This window comes from Chelonia mydas, chromosome 10 (assembly GCF_015237465.2).
Source record: "Chelonia mydas isolate rCheMyd1 chromosome 10, rCheMyd1.pri.v2, whole genome shotgun sequence".
In the NCBI taxonomy this organism is placed as follows: domain Eukaryota; kingdom Metazoa; phylum Chordata; order Testudines; family Cheloniidae; genus Chelonia; species Chelonia mydas.
The window spans coordinates 51732195-51748362 of record NC_051250.2 but is presented as its reverse complement, the minus strand read 5'-3'; the positions used below and the strand labels follow the sequence as shown (position 1 = coordinate 51748362).

At 40.3% G+C, this 16168-nt stretch overlaps 1 protein-coding gene across 2 annotated transcripts in view; it reads left to right on the top strand.

The window, feature by feature from the left end:
* Window positions 1-9336, top strand: part of LOC114020815 (C2 calcium-dependent domain-containing protein 4C) — a 33373-nt gene extending 24037 nt beyond the window's left edge. For both annotated transcript variants that reach the window (XM_043524469.1, XM_037910917.2), the window contains one exon: window positions 9239-9336. In XM_043524469.1, coding sequence (XP_043380404.1) covers window positions 9239-9291 — 53 coding nt within the window. In that variant the 3' untranslated portion in view covers window positions 9292-9336. The remainder of the gene's footprint in view (window positions 1-9238) is intronic.
* Window positions 9337-16168: the final 6832 nt, after the last annotated feature.

Genomic DNA, 16168 nt, shown 5'->3' with positions numbered 1-16168 from the left:
TTCCATACTTATCCCACATTGTTTTTCACTTAACAGGCTGCTTATATACCTTTAACTGAGTACTTGCCTTTCCTTTCCTTTTGCAGGATTGGTATGCACACGCTCCTTCTCTCTCCTCTGGCCAAACAGTTGCCTCTCTCACTCTGCCTGTTTTTGCTCACCCAAAATAGCTCTGCACTAATTTATTCTCAAAGCAATCTAACTGGCCAGGAAAAACAGAGGAAGTTGTCTATCATGTCATCCTCTGATCAGTTCCAAAACTGAAGCAACTCAGCCCCCTGCTGGAAACATTATAATGGTCCTTTCAGTGGTGTACAGGAGTATGCAGTACAAGTGATTTTTCTTAGGAGTTGTTATGAGTTAGCTTTTTGTCTTCCTGTTTCCTTTTCTAGCTGCAAATAACTAAGAGATTTCCATCCTATAATTAAAAGGAAAAATGCTGCTCTTGTGTGTAATTGATCGTTTTATTCTCATTTTCTTCTGTTCTCCACCCTGATAGACTTCCACGGGGAGAGAGAAACATCAAATCCATGCTCTATCAAGGAGATCTGAGAGCAGACTTAGTTTTGTTCCGGAATTTCTTCATTCCTTCCCATTCAGCCTTGGAGATACACAAACTTACAATAAAAAGCAGTGGGTCTCACCATTATCATACCTTCCTACTCACAGCTTTCACCACCACACATTTCAAATATTCCAACTAGTCAGAACATTAATGTCTTATCTTCAAACCCCAGAAACATATGTGGGTAAACAATGTGTGTTGCTGAATTATGAAGATAACATAGTTATGTTCTGCCTAGCTGGAATGTTCAAAGTATGTGGTAGTAAGAGATATGAGTGGGCAAAGTTAGACACTGTGCCAATGAGGTAGGAAAAAGTGGCTCGTCCAGTGCATGAGACAAAGGAGTACTTTCCTTCAGCCCAGATTCGCCATCTTTGTTCGTCAGTCCTTTTGGCTATATTATGACATAAACTGGTTACTGAACACAGCTTAAGGGGATGTATTATGTTGCCTTGCCTCTTTGACATAGCAACTACATGCCACAAAATAGTAGTTATCAGAAAGCAAGCTGCTAACACTTTTGAAATAAGCCACTGCACCCACAAAGAACAGAAGCCTGAAAGTCAATCCCTAAATGCATATTATATATGTGAAAACATGTAGATGAACAGGATGAGGAAGAAAGCTGCACAAAAGTAAAGGCAGATATTTATCTTCATTTCACTAATTCCAGGTCCTCAGCAATATCACATATTTTGACTCAAATGTTATTTCATCTTCCACTCTCAAATTGTCCTGTTTTGCTTTTGGCTTTATTTTATGAATCATTTGATTCCAATCAAGGAAAGTTCATATTTCCGTTATATTGCATCCTACAGTTTCAAGAGGAGAGAAAAAGATATATGTTAAGTCAAAGGCCCTGGTGGCAAAAAGAGTAAATAGTGTTGAGAGTTTGTTTGGACCCTGCCACATCCCGAAACACCACATACAAAAAATTATTCAGTGGTGATCTGTGTGTTTAATAATTTTAATATATAGCGCACCTGAGAACAACAGCAAGCATCAGTGTACCCCACAACTTGATCTGAGTTTACAAACCAAAAGAAGCTTTGATATCTTCTGTAACCAAAGCCATTCAATGTCTTGAATGTATCTATTGAGAAAGATGTACAGTGAAAGAAACAAGACACCTGTAAATTCCTTCACTGTTGCCTGCAGTTTATTACAGGAATTTAATAGGCTTTTTGTGTAAAAAAAACCCCAAGCAAAGCTAAGTTATGTATTTAAAGATCTCACCATCTTTCTTTTTATCACCCTTTAAATCAACACCTGGAGTAAGCCTGCAGCTGCACTGGGTAATATAAGTTTACCATCCCAGGTCTTACATGGAAAATCCCTCACCCACTTGTTGAACAAAAGTCCCAGTAGTTTGAAGGTGTAATCCATAATAGCCCAGGACATTCCTTCCTGAGCTCAATTAAAAGGTTCTCACAGTAACAGCTACTGCTTTTATTTATTTTTCCAACTCACAATCAGCCAAGATTGTTTCCATTCATGTGATAATAGGTCTCCAAGTTGCCCTTCAAAGTTTATCCCATTTCAAAGTTTATCATATTTCAGTTTCCACAAGGGACAAATAATATTATCACTGAACCTGCTGTAGCTCTGACGCTGATCCTGGGTATAGGTCTTACCAGGATTCTCGAGGGCGGGGAGGGTAAACTGTTGTGTGAACGTAAACAACAGTTATCCCACAAGTAAGGTATTAGAACATTAGAGCTAGACATCATCTAACACCACCTTTGGTTTCACTGAATACTTCAGTGCTGACCTGAAACATCTGCATTCTAATAATTTACTTTTATATCTACTGAGAACAATTTCTAGGACTGAGCACTTCAAGTGAAAAACCCATGTATCACAACTTTCACTCTGCAGGCCCGATCCTTCCCTCATATCTCTATTACTTAGCCTTCTTCTGCTTGCCTTTGGAATTCAGTTACCTGTAGAACACCACTCCAGGTTTCATCCAGAGATTATTAGAACCCCCTAAAAGCAAGTGTTTGTCAGAAATATTGACACAGCTTTAGCGTAATCTAGTCAAGGCTTTATGGAGTTTGGAATGTTAATAGTTATAGTTAGCTCAAATTGTTTCATTTTACTTGGACAATAATTTTGACACTCAGATTGTACCCAACCCCACCAAAAAAAATCCAATGAGTTTAACTTCAGTTCAACAGTACAATTTTGCTGATTTATAAAGTGTCACATGAGTTTAATAGGTCTTGGGCTAACCAACTCTACAATCTTTTTTTCTGAGATGGAAAGTCATCCTTCACTGAAACACCACAAATGAAGCACCGGGTTCAACTACTGGGGCAAGGCTTTTAATTTTGCCCTGAGCTGCAAAAATCAATTCTCATCTTACCCCATATGTCACTGAGGTGAACTTTTTTCTCTCTGATCTACATGGCAGTTGGGGACCCTGTATTCTTCCAAGGCTATCACCTCTTTTATGCCAGAGATGAAATAGTCATCTCGTCTTCTGGATCTTGGAACTACATTTTCAAATGTGTTAAATGACCTTCAAAGGGGTCTGGTTTTCAGAGAGTGCTAAGCACTGACACTCTGAAAGTCTGACCCCTTTTACAGGTCTCATGTTGTACAGCTGGAAAGAGAGGCACCCAGAATCACCAGTCACCTTTGGCTATTTTAGCCTTGCAGGTGGTGAGGCAGAGCCATGAAACCCGGGACTGCTTAAAAAATTTGGATCCCAGCCCTGAAGAAGAACTCAGTGTGGCTCAAAAGCTAATCTATCTCACCAACAGAAGTTGGTCAAATAAAAGATATTACCTCACCCGCCTTGTCTCTCTAATGTCCTGGGACTGACACAGCTATACTACACTGCTTACTAAAAACTGGGGGACAGGTTTCTTGTAATAAACTCTTTGGCAGAAACTTAATCATTATAAGAATGCCAACTTTTGGAGCAGGTTACTGAAGCAGAGGACAGGAACACTAGATAAATAGAAATAATTTAACTTTTGTCCCTACCTACAGAGCTCCCCTGGGAAGTTGCCAGAAACCACATGCAATGCACTGACAATACAACTTCCAGGGCTTAGCTGTATTATTTCCCCTCTACAACTTTGGGAGTTTCACATTTCTCTGCAGATATGTTGTTAACACAACTTGTCACCTTTTGATATAGAAGCTGTTTTGACAACAACACCTTACCCTGGTCTGATGTTGCAATGTGACCAAACCATGGGCTTGTTCAATGTGACTGGAATAGGAATGCTGCTTCTTTGACCAGAAATCTTTATTGTGAACATTCCACATGGAAAGGAACAGCCATACATTATGGACTGAACCGTTACCTTACATGAAGAAGTTGATGCTCACACTTTTGCTCTGCACATTTATTGAAAATATTTATCTTGTTCTCACTGCATTTTATAGTCACAGAGCTTGAATCTAGCTACAGATACATCTGAGCTCTCTGCTGGGAGATCCCCATTTAACTGATGGTATCACCTTCCCTGTTGCCTTTAGGACAAGAGTGTAAGGAGTCCTTGATTCTTTTTAGCTGGTAGATCCTCACCTACAATTACTTGAAGGCATTAAGTTACTATAACAATAGTGGATCAAATACTATCCTACCACTCTCTCCACATACTGGTTCTCATTAACTATTGTGGCCTTCAAAGCAATTTCCCTCTCTCTTCTTGAGGATGCCTGCTGGTGGCAGGAGAAGGAGAACTAAAGCTGTAAAGCTTATAGATTCCACCTTCCAGATTATAGCCTGCCCAGGTAGCTCCAGTAGTAATGGCAGCTGCCTGATCTAGACTCAGTGATTTGCAAAGGGTGTTTGTGTACTGACCTATACTCATTGAGCCTGTTCTGCAACTCAGTGCAGTTTGGGTCAATAAAAGTCTGGTTTATATATTTAGGTTTCTGCCATAGGCCTGCCTTTCTCTCAAAACCATCAATCTACTGTATACTCAAACTGTGTAGCCTGGAAAGGCGGAAATGTTTGTGGGTAGGGTCTCCATGTATAGCCCAGTCTCTTACATTAAGTAAGGAAACACTATTTATGATACTGCATGAAAGTAATGACAGAGAAAAACCAAGGATCTGTTAAAAAAATGGTTGCTCAGTAGAAGGTTGAATTAGGCAGTTGAGAAACTAGGAATGAAGAGCCTCTGGTTTCAGTACAGTGAGTTCTTTATTTCTGACAGCACTGAAGCATATGTACCAAAAGCAAACACTGCTGCTGTTGCTATGACAAGAAAGTACTCTCTTGAATATTAAACAAAAACCACACATGAATAAAGGGCTCACATGGTCCATTGCAGGAGTCCATACAAGTATCTTTAATAACCTAGGCCATTTAAAATATAGGGTTTTGGATAGCTTTCTTTAGGTACACTAATAATCCAAGGCCCTGATTCTGTGCTGTCTTCCAGTTCATACCCCTGCACCTGAGCAATATCCCTATGCTATGATGAGGCTTTTCATGTAAGTGGGACTGTGCAGTAGTGCAAGGGTTCATCCAGTGGATTCCAATATAGCATCAAGTCCCAAGTGTTCTTTAATATATTTGCAAAAAGAAAAGGAGTACTTGTGGCACCTTAGAGACTCACAAATTTATTTGAGCATAAGCTTTCGTGAGCTACAGCTCACTTCAATCTCCCCACTGTATTTTCCACTGAATGCATCCAATGAAATGAGCTGTAGCTCACGAAAGCTTACGCTCAAATAAATTTGTGAGTCTCTAAGGTGCCACAAGTACTCCTTTTCTTTTTGCGAATACAGACTAACACAGCTGCTACTCTGAAACCTTTAATATATTTATTACCTAAAGTATTAGAGTGTGGTGCACGGACGTTGCTGTTTTTAATTGTATCCCCTGCTTTACATAAAGCTTAACGGACAAGTTTTGTAGTTGAAATCCCCTCCTCTATCTACATTTTAATGATGCTACAGGACATTTACCATATGAGAAAGTCATCACCTCACTACTACTTTCATTACCCCTAAATAATTTGTTACCTAAACAGGTGGGCCTGGATGACTCAGCATATTGGTAGTGAGACAGACGAAGGTATGTTACTGGTTTAAGTCAAACCCAGGTTAGTAATGACTAAGTTGGTTAATGCTTGTGTACATGCTATTGTTGTTATGCTTAGCACAAATGTCAAGGTCTATTTATGTCATATAGAACTGAATAGCTCTTACCTTAGAGGAGGCTCCTATGGCTCTTACCTTAGAGGAGGCTCAAGGCAGTGTAGGAAATGCATAGTGCTGTTGCCCATGGTGCCCTTGCCTGTGGTCAAATAGCATAAGTCTTCAAGGCTGTCATTCCTACATCTACAACCAGTAATAAATGTAAGAATATGTCAAGGCTGGATATTCCAGTGTTTTGGAGCTGCATCTGTTTATCTCCTTGTGTCCTATTTTCCACACAGATTGGCAAATACTCTTATCTAGTATTCTACCCTTCAGATGTAAAAATTTGTCCCAGTCAGGATTTTGGTTATGACAGTATGGTAGGATTCTTCTGAGCTGGCTGTATGGGGGTAGCACTATGTCCTTATTTGTGTTTTTAATGTATCCTGTAACTCTAATCCTCCTCTCTTTCAAACTACCCAGACTGATGATCTGGGCTGGATTTAAATGAAAGAACAGACAGCACATCAAGCAACGACAACACCACATTACCCCTTGAAGTGAGAAGAGGTTTAAAAAGGTGTTTAGGATTAATGGTACTAAAACCAACCCATTTCCTGATAGCCATTTATTCCTTTGGTCTTGGTCTATGGTTGTTCGGAGAGCTCAGCTATTCTGGCATATTTCTTCTGAAACTGGTAAGCAGCAGCAGGTTGGCCTTGCTTCCAGTAAATTTGCTAGCTCCAGTGCATTCCTCAGTATCTTGTCTCTTGGGGCGGGGCGGGGAAACTAAAATACTAGAGAGAGACACCCACCCAAGTCTCTCTTTTAGTCTTTAGACTAAACAAGCATCAGGTGAAATTGAGTCACTATCTCTGCAAATGAGTCAATGGAACCGCAGCCACTTCCATGATCAGAGAATTTGGACCAAGAACTGCATCTGAGCACCAATTTCTGTTCAATTTACACATAGCTACATCACTGGCAATGTGGGTTCTTCATTGTGTATTCTGATAGAACAAATTACAACTGATTTCCCATGAAGTTTTACAGTAAAAGGACAGAGTCTGTAAGAGTATATATACTTCTTGTGTACTGCCCTCAGTCAATTGCTTTTACCCACAGAGTCAAAATTATGCTGGAAGGAAAATATTGAACAGATGGACATGTTTACTAGTAATCTGAATTGTGTGCAGAAGCACCACTTGCCACATTTCTAGGAACTGGCATAGCCAGAGAAGGATAAAAGCTTATTACAATGAATAACTGCATTAGTCAGCTCAGTTATAACCAACTTGGTCAGATGATCAGTGGAAAAACAGTCTTTCCTTTTTTTAAATAAATTTCACGTTTTGCTATTATTGGTAGTAAAATGCAAGAGTTGAGTTTAAGATAGAATAGAATATATAGTATAAAATATTCTTTGCAAACTGAGGGTTTTTTCTCCCCTTTTTTTTATTACAGTGTTACAACTAGCTACATATCAAAGAATTAGCTTTACCTATCATTAATTTGTCCTCAGATTGGTGCCTTTGAGCATGGCAGGTTGGGTTTGTTACACAAGAACAACATTTAAGATGTGGCTTCTGACCGTAGCTAGCCATACTATATTAGGCTATAATCTAAGAAAAGTAGGACTCAGACTGGCCACTGTTTGGATGGGAGCCCTTAGAAGTAAACCAAAGCATGACAGGAAAATGTACTAGTGATTTAGCAAGTAGCTTTCTTCCTCCCCAGGTGAGTAATATCATATCAATTTAAGAGCATGCTGGGTTCTAATTAAGTGGCACTAGGGTGACCAGTTGTCCCAATTTTACAGGGACAGTCCCGATTTTTGGGTCTTTTTCTTATATAGGCTCCTATTACCCTTCACCCCCATCCCAATTTTTCACATTTGCTGTCTGATCACCTTAAGTGGCACTGCTTCCAGATCACTTCTAAATGGTGGTCTATCTAAAAGTAAGCATGAACACACACCCCCACAAATCAATTGCTTAATGACCACAATACAGGTAGTGTCCTGCTGATATTTCATCTTGAATAGTTGTATTCTATAGTTTTAGTTTAACAGCTCTTTAATGAACTGTTACCATATTGAATGGCTGCCTGTAATGGGGGCCCTTAACCCTGGAACACGCCCATGGCAGCCTGGTGCAGCACTGCAATTATGTCTGCCTCAGTTTCTCCTACTGGCCTTTCAATAAGTCCAATGAGGACTATGTATATTGAACAATGTCCCTTCAAGGATCTAGTTATTTAACCCAAAGACAGAACATTATACAAATAGGCTTCCACTCCAGCATCCTAGCTAGGCAGGGAAGGGGCTGCATTAACTTTAGTCTGTCAACCCCACTTCTGTCCAGGCCCCTTAACACAGAACCCCTTTCAGGAGAAGGGCCTCTTGTCCTCATCTGGGAATGGGTCTCTCTGCTTGAGTCAAGGCCCACGGAGAGTTCACACCATGACAATTCTTCTTAGGAAAGCATATCATTTCTTTGGTCTAGGGTAGCTGCTGCCTGGTGAAGTCTTTTCATTGGGACCAGGTTTCTCTGAAACTTGGCATTCATAGCTCTGTCCTTTGGGAGCCTCTGACCTCTGGGGAGACCCCACTGGGAGTAGCTTCCTAGTCAGTTCCCCTGAGACATTCTTTCCCCACCTACTTTCTCCCTCGGTTTTCTCCTCCCTGAGCTTATATAACCCTTTAAAAGGCCCAGGTATTCCTTCGCTAATTAACTACTCCCCAGATACTTAGGCAATCAATTATCCCAAGATGGATATCTGCTGGCTTATTCTCTTTAGCAGAGCTCGTTACAAGTATGCTGAGAGTCTTAAGGGGCCAGCTACTCTTTGGCACTGCTGTCTTCACTATATTTCAATGGCTGGCAAAATAGCTATTTGTATGCCGTAGAACTTCAGGGTTATGAACTGACCCATCAACCACACATGTCATTTGGAACCGGAAATACACAATCAGGCAGCAGCAGAGATAAAAAAATAAAATAAAAAAAGTAAATACAGTACAGTACCATGTTAAAGGTAAACTACTAAAAAAAAGTAAGGGAAAGTTTAAAAAAAGATTTGACAAGAAAACTTTTCTGTGCTTGTTTCATTTAAATTAAGACGGTTAAAAGCAGCCTTTTTCTTCTACCGAGTAAAGTTTCAGAGCTGTATTAAGCCAATCTTCAGTTGTAAACTTTTGAAAGAACCACCATAATGTTTTGTTCAGAGTTACAGAACTTTCAGTTACAAACAACCTCCACTCTGAGGTTTTAATAAAAAGAAGGCTAGATTTGTTAGTATTAAATACTATTCATATTTGTTTTGAATCTTTCATTTATATTTGCACATTTTTAGTGAGGTAAGCAAGGCAGGGAGATATTGAGGGATGAAGAGTGATGTGGTAGCAAAGTGTTCCTTTCCAGCATGGCTTTATTTAAGAGACAGAATATTTGGCACATTTATGCAGCATTAGCAGGACTTTATTTTAACTCGTTCAATCTCAACTCTTACGAACACTTTTTATTCAGTAATATATTTGCCTTTCTGCATTGTTTCCAACAGCACTTACACTTGGTAATTTGATTTGTAGTTTATCCAGCCATCAATCTCACTGAAGGTACCACATCAACTGATGAACTTTTTGATCAGATTGGCTAAAAGAAACCCTGCTCTGCTGCCAGGAAAGAATAAAAACATCTTCTCTCATCAGGAAGCATATCAATGGCTTCTTTGAAAGCAAAGGAATAACTCCTGAATTGCTCAAGTGGGGAGAAATGTGATGTAATTTATGTAATAAAGGTAATTTGAGAGTTTTCCTCTTCTCTGGAGACTGATCAGGAACTGCGTTTCATTGGAGTCTGCATTAGATGTGTAATTAGCTATCAATGTAGAAGAGTGACCACTAACTAGACAGTGTTCAGACTAACTAGAATTTGCAGTAAATAAGCTTTCAAAGAAGTCTGATTTACAGTTTAAAGAAACAATTTAAGTTGTTTTTACAGTTTTGTTTTATAGTTAACAATCACCACCAATAACAAATGTGTTACTGTATCTTGGGGTCTTTTTCATTCCCATGGAAAGAGCCCAGCTTGTAAGCTACCCATGTGGCCTGAGGACCAGGGGAACCCAAGCTATCAGCTTCCCTCTCTCTCTATGGATTGAGAAGCTAAGACTTAATTGGCCCAGAAAGTGGGTTGAGCTGGAGTAAAACCAGGAACAGAGCCAGATCACATGAGAGGCCTATTGATTCAATACATTTAAGTAGTTTATACTATCAAGGCTTCTATGGATCCATTATGCAACTTAAAGCTGCTTCCCCCTCTGGTGGAGGATAGCTGCACTACCAGCCTCACGCAAGGGGCAATCGTTCTCCTTACCTACCACATGATCAACAGCAAATATTTTAGCTGAGTACAAGTTTGACTGCCACCTTCCTGATACTTGACTCTAGTCCAGTGTGATTTAATTAGCATCCTAAAAAAGGACATGCCGGCTCTTATCAGTTGATGGAACTAGAGGTTGAAATATGTTGCCCTGAATTCTCTTAAGCCATGGTCAATATGTCATGTGTTTAAATGCCCCCTGGTGGTGTTGCTTGTCCTCTCCACAGTCTGTTTAAATTGTTTTTTGCCAATGTAAACTTCAGTGTTATAGCCATTTCCTAACTTACTGTCTCCTGCTCCGTTATGACAGCAGAACAGTCACTCAACCTAATGTACTTATAATAACTGTATATTGCCTGTTTCAACTGAGAATTTCCAGTGCTTCCAATTTCTGGGCCTGATAAATGGGGCTACGTTCATTTGAACGCCAAGATTTGAAAATTAAGAGGATTAATTTGCACCTGAAGTAGTGGGATCTAGGCTTCTCCAAGACTGCATTCATACCCAGTTTATTTTGTTTGTTAATGTTAATGTGTCAACTTATTATTTGGGTAAAAGTGTCAGATCTGATGATCCAATATGCTCAGAACAGCAGAGCAGAGGTGCATGTTTCATCAGAGTATCCCATCAGCATGCTAAAGCCCAACTTGGAGAGACTGCCTGCAGAATTCAGAGCAAGGCCACCAGGACAACTGTCAAAATTGGCATTTCTGATTCAAGACTAAATACGGAAGAAGGTTGTCTGTTTTGCTGCTATTTGTGGACAAATTAGCAGGACCAATTGGATACAAAATGTCAAATTATTTCACAGTGAACATGAATTAGGTGAAGCTTTCTCTGCTTACCTATGCTGGATTTCAACGTATTACTGACTTTTCAAGAACCGTGTCATATGGCAAATAGCCCTGCTTCATCCTAACCACTGAAGTCCAAGTCATGTCTGTACATCCACATCAAATGCCCAGAAGCTCTTGAGACAGTCTGAAAATGGGATTGCTGCACAGGAGTTGAACTCATGCTCAGGAGTTAAAAGATTAACCTAGTAGCATTTGTTTGGTCGGTGATTCAGCTTTTTAGGTCCTAGTGATTTTATTTGTTTGGTTTATCTACAAGGCTACAAATTTCCTTTACTTACCTGCATGGCTGTGGAACTTTTGACATGTTTATCCTGGAGAAGAAAGGAAGTAGAGAATGACATTCAATGTCAGACAGCTGCTGAATCATTGCCCAAACCGACATTAATGAACTATTATATCAGGTGTCAGTACACTGGTCTTACCTTTGCATAGTCATGAGAAATTGCAATAAGCTTCGACACAGGAGTCTGAAAAAAAATCCTTGTAATGTAATGTAGGGGATCAGCAGAATGTTAGGGGATCAGCAGAATTACTTCATTTAATCTGTAGTGAGGGTTAATGTTTGGGAAGTAATTGCTATAATAATTTGGTCAATCTTCTCTCTGTGTTAATTATCAATGGGTGATTGGATATCTTAAGTTTGGTTTTAATTAATTCTTCAATATGTTTGCAAAGCTCATTGCAAATAACCTGTACTTGAAATTTTATCCATTTATTACTTTTGATTTGAATGGTTTTGACTTGCTTAACTGGCATGTCTATGTAGGCTCAGATGCTGCTTCTGTTGATATCAATGGCAGTTTTGGAATGGTTGTCAGATTTATGTCTTTCTTACACATTTGGCAAAGATCCATGATTTTGCTACATGTACGAAATGGTTGCTGTTTGGTATGGAACACTGCTTTCCAGACTACCCACATTCTCTTGAATTATTTATTAATAGTCCAACAAAATAGTGTTGCTTTTTTATTTTTGGCACATCAGTGTATAATCTACATTTAGCAGCTGAAGGAGCTATGCAGCACTAACATATAATTCCCCCATCAGTTAACCTGGTATATTAGTGCACTTTTGCCAGGTCTGGTAATAGAAATAGTAAGTTTATGGCAGAAAGTGTAGAGAAAAGCACAAACTTTCCTTTTGGTAATATTAGGTCAAAGGATGCTAGTCTCTTTGTCAGCGGACCCAAATTACCTATTGGAGTGGCTTTTCCCTGGAGCTTATGTAAGTGCATTATTTGGGTTCTTTGATTTTGCTACAGGGGAAACAGTGTATGAAGCTTCTAGTGCTTTTCTAGAAATAGTTGAAGCTTTTTTCATTTTAGGCTGACAAGTCTGGAACTCAGAAAGCTTTCTTTGAAAAACTTCTACTGACTTACCTGCATGCACAGGGTCTTTTGTCTTCAAATGTCGATGCAAATGCCCGCAAAGGAAACACACAGCTTGAGGTGGATCGCTATTTGTAGATCTGAATCCAAAAGCAATATATTCCTCACAGAACGGATGATGGGGTGGGGTTTTTTTTGCAGTCATTTTCAATTTCCTACAATTTATCACTGTCGCCACTCCCGCCGCTTCCAGCTCCTCATTTTAAAAATCAAACCATTTTTACATCACAACCGCATACACTGTGACAACTTCAACCTCATTAACATGCTTGCACACATAAGTAAATGACATAAAATGCACATCTAATACAGTGCGTATATGCATGTTATGTTACCTTTTAATATAGTATATAGAGCAGTATAAACAAGTCAGTCTGTATGAAATTTTAATTTGTACTGACCTCGCTAGTACTTTTATGTGGCCTGTTGTAAAACTAGGCAAATTGGCAAACTAGGCAAAACTAGATGAGTTGACATACCCCTGGAAGACCTCTGCATACCCCCAGGGTACACATACCCCTGGTTGAGAACCACTGCATTAGATCATGAAATCTAAGAGACTTGGAGATGTATTCATAAAAAAATTCCTGATCAATGATAATTGTATACCTTAATGGGTTACTGGTGCAACCATTACTGCCCCAGTCTGATAGTCACAGACTATCGGACGAGAGAGGCCATCCATATTGGGCATGTTGCTCCATATAAATGAAGGTTTGCAGGCTTGGAACAGACGTAGCACAAGCCTTCACTGGATCCTGAGAGCACCTCTTGTCTCTAGCGTGCTCAATTTAGCCTGCTCTCCAATCATGCGGGAGAGGGATACTAATGAAGGGAAGATCAGGGAGTAATCTCTTTCTGGAAACCAAGGTCTGGAAATTTTGTCCCTTGAAGATTCATAGATTCCAAGACCAAAATGGACTACTGTGATCATCTAATCTGACCTCCTGTTTAACACAGACCACAGAACTTCCCCAAAATTATCCATAGAGTATGTCCTTTAGAAAAACATCCAATTGTGATTTATAAATTGTCAGTGATGGAGAATCCACCACAACTTTTTCATTCTTCTTCAAACCTGGAAACAGCAGCTCTTGCACCAATGCCAAATACATAGGTTAAAAAACATCTGTCCTACTCAAGATTTCCCTATTTGCCATTTTGGCCACAGCATTGCTCTGGGAGCTCACGTTCAGCTGATTATCCACCATGAGAGTCTTAAGACGGAAGAAAGAATGGGGAAAAGCGTTTTGGTTTTAAAAGCTAAAATTGCAACAGATAGCAGAAGAAATTTAGACTTGTCTGCAGAGAAAGAGGTGCTGTGCTGTCCCTTTGTCTCTTAAGGGAGACCTCAAAATGCAAAGTAGCTTTTCTGTTTTTAGCCATGCAAACAAAAAAAATCAGCTTTTTTAGAGTGAAGCTAAGGTCTTTCTTTCTGCCACACCTCCTCCAGTTTAGGTTCTGTAACCCATTCACATGCTCACTTACATCTGAGCAACTTCATGGTCTTCACTGGGTTTTCACAAGTATAACTTGTTTACACCAAATTCTCTTAATGGTGTGTAGAAATCAAAGATAACTCCTCCTTATGAATGGGGACACCAAATGGACACCGCTGGGTTCCAGATGACAATGTTTAACTATCAACAGACACCCAAGGCTTAACTACATAGTGTTGCCCCTTTTAAACCCAAAAGGTTAGCCAAATTTCAGGGGCCTGGGGATGTTCCAGTTGGAAATAATAATTGATAGAGTCTGATATTTGATGCAATCTTGTTTTTTGACAAGGAATATGCAAAGACCTGCTTCTCCGAATGCAGGAGGAACTAAGAACAAACAGAGCAATTTCTTAGCTTGCACCCCCAAGTCCTTTTAGCCAACACCAGATCCAAAAGCCCTCACTCTAGCTTTTTCCACACTGCGTTCGCAGGCTACTGCTAGGGTTTCTTGCTTTTCACCTCTGACCACTTTTATTAAAATGCTGGAATTAAACTGCTGTTGCATGTCCACACTGTGCTCCTTGTGACGCTGGAGCACATCCACATTAGCAGCTCTTGCAACGGCAAAGACAGCCATGCATTGTGGTAGCTATCCCACTGTACAACTGGCCGCAGGGAGCTTTGGGAAGGGTTTGCAATGCCTTATGGGGCAGGCACAGCATCACATGATGAAGGTTTCCCAATCCCATTGTTCCATGGGCATCCTACTACATTGCCAGCTGCTTTTCAACTGAAGTGGGGGGGATGTGTGAGTGTATGGAGTGCGGGAGAGAGACAGTGTGTTTTGGGGGACAGAGAGCGTGTCAGCATGCTGTCTTGTAACTTCAGACAGCGGCAGGAAGCAACCAGTCCTGAGGCAGGAGGAAACCCTGACATCAGCCCCCCGCCTCCCTCCATGGGCTCTCTCTCTCTCTCTCACACACACACACCCCTGCCTCTGTGTTCAACAGCACGAGCATTCCACGTTAATGGTTTGCTTTGTGTCCCGGAGCAGATCAGCATAGCACGCAATGGCTGTCAGAAACAGTGCTTTGAAAGGGGAGGGGTGCCTGTCTCTGGGCAGCCGAGTTCAAAACAATGAGCACAGCGGTCACTTGAGGCATTATGGGACAGCTCCGGAGTAGGGTTGCCAACTTTCTCATTCCAGAAAACCGAACACCCCTGCCCTGCCTCTTCCCCGAGGTCCCGCCCATGTCCCGCCCCTTCCCAAGGCCCTGCCCCCACTCACTCCATCCCCCCTCCTTCTGTCACTTGCTCTCCCCCCATCCTTGCTCACATGCTCATTTTCACTGCAAGGCCTAAACAGGCACCAGGAGAAGGCCAGGAGCTGCAACAGTCTGAATGTAGGAGATGCAACGTGTGATTCAGATACCCTTCACCTCACCAGGGAGAGATTTTAAACACTACTGGAAAATTAAACTTTTTAAACTTCTGAAGTGTAAAGAAGATACAAACAATATAAAACAAAAACAGTTTTAACGAGCATGCCAATTGAAAGTACTTAAATTTATACTTCTGTTCTTTTTTTCCCCCATCATGCATGCATTGAGTCCAATAACTTGTTAAAAGCTTATGTTTGGCTAAAGCATATCTTCCAGAAGTGCATCTAGTCTTGATTTAAAGACCTTATGAGATGGAGAACTCACCACTTCCCACTGTAATTTGTTCCAACTGTTAATAACAGTCACTGATAAAAATATGTGCCTTATTTCTAATTTGAATTTTTTCTGGCTTCAGCTTCCAGACTTCTTTTTTATGCCTTTCTCTGCTAAATTAAGGAGCCCTGAGGTATCTGATATTACTTCCCCATGAAGATACTTTTACACTGTAATCAAGTCACCTCTCAGTCTTCTTTTTGATAAACTAAACATATTGAAACCTTTAAGCCTCTCACAGTAAAGCATTTTCTCTCATCCTCAAATGATCTTTGTGGCTCTCTTCCACACCTTCTCCAGTTTTTCAACATCCTATTTAAAATGTAGACACCAGAAACAGATGCAGTATTCCAGTATTGTTTCACCAATGCCATATACATATACTCCTACATGCTGGTGTTGCTCTCCAAAATGGGTGAATGATAAAAGCGTGAACAGGTCAAAGTGAATTTAAGCTTCAAATGCAGGTGAGTAAGACAGCTAGTAAGACTATAGCTTGTAAAACAGAAATTGAGGACCAATTTTACTTTCTCAGGGGATAATGTGTCATCCAAAAGGGAAACTAAGAATCTGCTCCCCTTAGCTCTATTTTCTTAATAACTTGTCAGATACTGCTCTTGACAAGTACAAAACCTGATTTGTTCACGTCACACCATCCATATAAATGCTTTATATAATGCAACGTTGGTGCAACAATTCTGTTCCACCTAT